Source organism: Cydia amplana, chromosome 9 (genome assembly GCF_948474715.1).
Source record: "Cydia amplana chromosome 9, ilCydAmpl1.1, whole genome shotgun sequence".
NCBI lineage: Eukaryota > Metazoa > Arthropoda > Insecta > Lepidoptera > Tortricidae > Cydia > Cydia amplana.
In genome coordinates, this window is record NC_086077.1 from 8,440,078 (window position 1) to 8,446,077 (window position 6,000).

Here is a 6,000-nt window from a genome sequence, read left to right on the forward strand (position 1 = left end):
CTATATTGAAGTACATATATTCATTTATAAATCCTATTTCACTCTAAGGCTGTTCAAAACTATACGTAGTTCACTGACCAGCAACCTAGATTGATCAAATTGTCAAGAAAAACAACAAATTAATGATTTTACTTTAGAAACCTGAAAGTCAAGGTCACGCCGATTTCACGCCGAAAACACGCCGCCGCCGCCGATTTTTTGGCAAACGCCGCCGCCGATCATTTTTTAATCGACGCACACGTCTACCCCACCTATCTCGCACCGTTTAAAAGCTGCCATACAAAATAAAAATTGCCATTTTTTCCGCCATCTTGGGTTTTTTCCAAAAATGATTTTTTTCATAGGAATTTAGAGGCCTCTATCTTCTGCCATGCCAAATCACGGCGCGCTCGGACCAACTTCAAAAAAAAAAAAGTCGGCCATTTTGAATTTTTTTCAATGCAGTTTTATTTCCCTAGAGGCCCTCTATGACATTTGGTCGAGCACCCCCCACCTATCACGCACCGTTTAAAAGTTGCCATACAAAATAAAAGTGCCCAGTTTTTCCGCAATTAAAACATTTTTCAAAAAAAGAATTTTTTATAGGAATCTAGGGGACCCCGAGTTTCCGTGACCAAAATTTCAGCGCGCTAGGACAAACTTGAAAAAATTAAAATAAAAAAGTCGGCCATTTTGAAAAAACAAATGGCGGCGTCACAAACTGCCCTGTCCCTCTATAACATTTGGTCGAGCATCCCCCACCTAGGTCTGACCATTTGGCCGGACCGTCAAACATTTTTCTGACCGGAAGCGGTAGACCAAAAGTCGGAATTTTATGGAGGTCACCCAGCCGCCCTCTATACGACCGTACCAAAGACAAATACCCCACGAACCTCCTTCTGGGAGAACAATTATGTCAATCAATCATCGGATTACGGCTTTATATCAAACAGAGCGCAGTGTACCGCCGGAACCACTTTTCTCCTCTCCCTTTTTGGGGGGAAATCAAAAGTTAATATCCAGGTTAAGACTTCAGATCAATTAAGTATGATCCAAGGAACAATTGTGTCAAGCGGCATCGCCTGGGACAAAATTAACTTTCTCCCTTAAATATTTTTTTAAATATTGAACCTACCGATTTTTTTTATAGAACATTTAATGTAGAAAATTGGATGTAGATTACTTATGCTTCAGAACATTTTTTGCTACAGGCCACCGTTTACGAGTTATTAACAAAAAATATTAACAATTGATTATAATTAACTTTCTCCCTTAAATATTTTTTTAAATATTGATCCCAGCGAAAAAGTGTACAGAATATTTAATGTAGAAATTTTTATGTAGATTACTTATGTATCAGAACATTTTTTGCTACAGGCCACCATATACGAGTTATTTACAAAAAATATTAACAATTGATTATAATTAACTTTCTCCCTTAAATATTTTTTTAAATATTGATCCTAGCGAAAAAGCGTATAGAATATTTAATGTAGACAATTTTATGAAGATTACTTATGTATCAGAACATTTTAGCTACAGGTCACCGTTTAAGAGTTATTTATAAAAAACTACAAAGGGACCTTTAAATCCGATTTAAGTTTTCTAACACAACATGACTGATCAGTTCATCAGCGTCACATAACATAAATTGACCTCCGCATTGGATAGACAGCAACATTGACTGTTCAAGTATTCAAAGAAACTTAATTGCTAAATTGGGAATCAAAACAACTAAACATGTGCCAGAATCCCCAATTTTAAACTACTACGTTTTTTGCTTATCGATGTCAATGTCGTAAGCGCCATCGGCAATAAGGTCCCTTTTCATAGATAATAGCACATATAATATCATACACCAATAAAACATGTTTTTGGAAAGCTAATGAAATGTCTCGTATATTTTGTAATTACATTAATTGCGGTAAAGTTATAATAATTTATTAAGTTAGAAGCATGTTTTAGCAGTACTTATGTGCATGCACGGTAAAAATCATATGTTTTCAATTATTTTGAAAATGACTAAAGTTATTACTACAGTTATTGAAAACCAATTATAGTACGTTTAATATTCTGTCAAATGGTATCTATCACCAACTGATCAATAAAATAGTACCCGAGAAATAATGAAAAGTTGACGCCGGTCACCCGCCATTTACTTACGTGACGGCGCCTAGTGACCCATGCTGAACAAAATTCGTAATTACTTGGTTATATAATATCATACACCAATAAAACTTATATTTTTGGAAAGCTAATGAAATTTCACGTACATTTCGGATACCGGGCGTCGGTAACATAGTGAGGTGAGTTTTCACTTCTATCGGCACTCCCGGAGTGCAACCGTTGTTGCTTTTTAATCTAATCTAAAATACCTTCTGTAGGTAGTTGACTGCATTACTGCAGGAAATATCAAAAAGGTCATTTTATAGAAGAAAAAAAAACATATTTAACCGCCTTCAAAAAAAAAGGTATTAGGCATATTTCCTGCAGTAATGCAGTCAACTACCTACAGAAGGTATTTTAGATTAGATTAAAAAGCAACAACGGTTGCACTCCGGGAGTGCCGATAGAAATGAAAACTCACCTCACTATGTTACTGACGCCCGGTAACACGATACATACGTTTAGCGGAGGTATTCTATTTATTGATTATATATAAGTATATATTATTATCATTCTCAAATAAGATCACACTTTTTCATTGACATGTTTATTTACATACTGCCATGACAACGTCAAATTATTTGAACATAGGTAAAGAGTCTTGAAAAGGAGTCCGCAACATAAATGTCAAATAACATTGAGTTTTTCTTTATTGATTTAAATGCCATCTAAATTAACCTAACCTAACCAAACCTATTCTATTGAAGCGCGGCACCCTACCGCGGCGCCGGGCCCGGGCCCGAGCAGCGCTCCCCGATTATGAGTGGCCATCTAAACCTTACGCCCCTTACGGTCACGTGATCGCCTTACGCTGTCTCAAGTTTATCATTTTTTCCCCACCTCAAAAAGTGCCCAGCGCCGCTAAAGAAGTTTTCACTTCAAAAACTATTTTAGGCAATAATACGCCCCGCCCGCAATACGCGCCTGTGTGACGGAGCCTTTAGGGGCCCATCTAGTCAGCGACAAGTCACCGCCTGCCTCGATAACGTGTGTTAGCATTGTTATGACAGGTGCAGGTCAGCACACTCACAGTTAACTCTTAATTACACCTAAGACCTATCACCTCGAAAGTTGCAACTCAAGTAATCAAAACAAAAAGATCCTCAGTGCCGTGCGCCTTGCCGGCCGGCGCAGGTGCACAGCACAGCACGTGGATGGCTAACCGAGCGAAACAAAAATACGGACTATCTTCGTGTGGGAAAGAGAGAGCACAAGGCGGCAGCTCTGTGTCGGCGTCTACAAAGGAAAAACTAGGCGCGCGGCTCGGAACAGTTTAATAATGGTTTTGAGAACGAAATAATTCCGTTCTTAGGGAAGAACGTTATAATTCCGTTCTTCGGGAATATCGGTTACCGAAATCATTTTGTTCTTTCGTATAACGTTCTTGTAATAAACCGGTATTTCAATTATTTCAATGAACGAAATGATTTCGTTCTTCTTGAATATCGGTAACCGAAATTATTTTGTTCTTTTACAAAAACGTTACCGTAATAAACCGGTATTCGTACGAACGAAATTAATAACGGTTTAAGAGCGATATCAAATGGTTTTTGGGAACCGTTCCCGATCCCTGCTGAAAACTATATATATCTAAAAAAAAGTTTGCACGGAATCCTCGGTTGGCGTTATGTTTTTGTTGGGTTAATTATATACAGTCAGCAGCAGAAGTTGCTAAGCTCAAAATTACCTTGACATGCTCTTATTCTCTTAACAATAAAGTCGCGTCGATATCATTTTGAACACCTCGCCCGCTTAGCAACTTCTGCTGCTGATTGTACCTACTTTTACGCATTGTTTTATTATCCTTGCTTTTGATACTGACGAAATTGATGGTAGGTATAACCACAGAATAACTAATAGTACTATCGTACAGAAAATTCACTCCTTCACAAAAGTCAGATTTAGGTATAAAATTACACCTATATCGCCGCCTGCAAGCAAAATTTAAACTTAAAACCGCGCACGAACCGTGAATCTCCTTTGCGCGCCGCAGTTTTATGACCGAGCTGTGAGTGTCGGCACGGGGTTATCACTTGACAAGTTTTTATACCTAGTCTATATTCGGTAGACTAAAATTACATTTCATAGTATGAACATCATGTGTCATTTCATGATTTCATGCTATGAAATGTCATTTTAGTCTACCGAATTAAAAAATAGACTTTATACCCACTGATTTATTATTTTTAAGATAAATATGTAGGAATTACAAACGTTGATTATGTAAACATACATTTTTTATCCGGAGATAGTATGTCTGATTCTCACGGAAGTAAGTTTTGAAGCCATTGTGTATTTTCAATTTTGCGCGAGCGCCACGTGACACGACTATCGTGCACGCCGAGCGGCAGCCCACTGCCATACGCCTGTCCGATGGGCGCGCCGGCCAAATGTACCTAAACTGCGGAGTGACACCCCCCTGGTATAACGAAATAAGTAGGTACACATTACCTACTCATTTTATTATGAGATAATGACCCAGCCTTTTGACCAATTTTCAGGACGCTCTTTCCCAACTATTGTTCGTTTGTTTAATTAGGCGCTGCCGCGTGCCGTTCCATTGGCCATACATAAACCGCCCTGTATATTATCATTCATGTATGATTACTAATCATGAATTATACATAATAGTAAAACGGTAGCTACTCATTTGAGTGCACTTTTGGTATACTAAACTGATGATAAGGAGAATTGTTAAATAAATGTAAATTCCTTATCAGAATAAAGCTGATTAGCACAGTTTTATCGCTATTTTGGCTACATTTAACCATAAAAAAACTTTTCGTTTTGTTATTATCAAACCACACTAAAGTTAAACCTCTATCTAAAAATAAAACCACCAAAAAAGCTCTTCACACTTCACAAAAACCGTAAACAATGAAAATGTTTTGTAAGCTGACCTGCACGTCGTCGCTATATCGGGACCTGGAAGAGGCGAGTGGCGGGCGTTCCAGTAGCAGCAGTTCCGTAAGCACGATCACTCCGAATACCGCGAAGAACATGATGAAGATGAAGAAACTTATGTTCGCGCGCTCCTTGGCGCGCGAGGTGGTGGAGCGCGCTCGCCACCGCATCCTGCCACTAGCACGAGACGCGCCCGCCTAGCTCCGCTCCGTGTTGTCACATGAGCAGGTGGCCGTGCTCCGCCTGGCGCCTGCCACGCGCGATGCCGCGCACTGCCGCTTACTAAATGACAGGACTCTGTTGGACGCGAGTTGCAAGCGTAACGACGCTTATTTGCTAGCATTCACGTGGCGAGCTTTGCTTGTAGATACGATAGGTACAGTCAGCTGCAGATACCTAAAAGTAATACCTATGCAAAGGTGCTAAGCAAATTATATTGCTGACTGTATATTTGAAAAGATGAGGAAAAGTTTTAGAACACTATACGATTAGAGGCAAATTGAAGCCCTTTTATAAAAAAACTTAACGAAACTGTCGAATACAGTAGGAATTAGGTACGGGTATCTGAGAGATTCTGGCTTAAGAGCCAACAGGAGCTAAGATTTAAATATTTTTGGTAAATATACCCGTCTTGCTAACGGAAGCGGCTCCTAAAACTAGTGCGATAAGGACAAGGCGAAAAATCCTGCGTAAAAATATCAAAAATCGAGGTTTCGTACTCGACTGTTTCCTCCTCCAAAACATAACCAATCATAACCAAATTTGGAAATCTAAATGATTATGACATTATCTGTGTCGGACCGTTTTGATTTTTTGACTATGTCAGTTTTGAATAGCACGCCTCTCATTGCGGCATAGTCAATTTTGGCCATTTTTGAAGGGCTCTAGCGCCTTAAAAAAACAAAAATATCAAAAAAAGCAAAACGGTCCGACACAGATATTGACAATATT

At 38.9% G+C, this 6,000-nt stretch overlaps 1 protein-coding gene across 1 annotated transcript in view; it reads right to left on the reverse strand.

The window, feature by feature from the left end:
• Positions 1-5,386, reverse strand: part of LOC134651069 (uncharacterized) — a 68,761-nt gene extending 63,375 nt beyond the window's left edge. The window contains exon 1 of the mRNA XM_063506056.1: positions 5,046-5,386. Within this exon, the coding sequence (XP_063362126.1) occupies positions 5,046-5,219 (174 nt within the window). The 5' untranslated portion in view covers positions 5,220-5,386. The remainder of the gene's footprint in view (positions 1-5,045) is intronic.
• Positions 5,387-6,000: the final 614 nt, after the last annotated feature.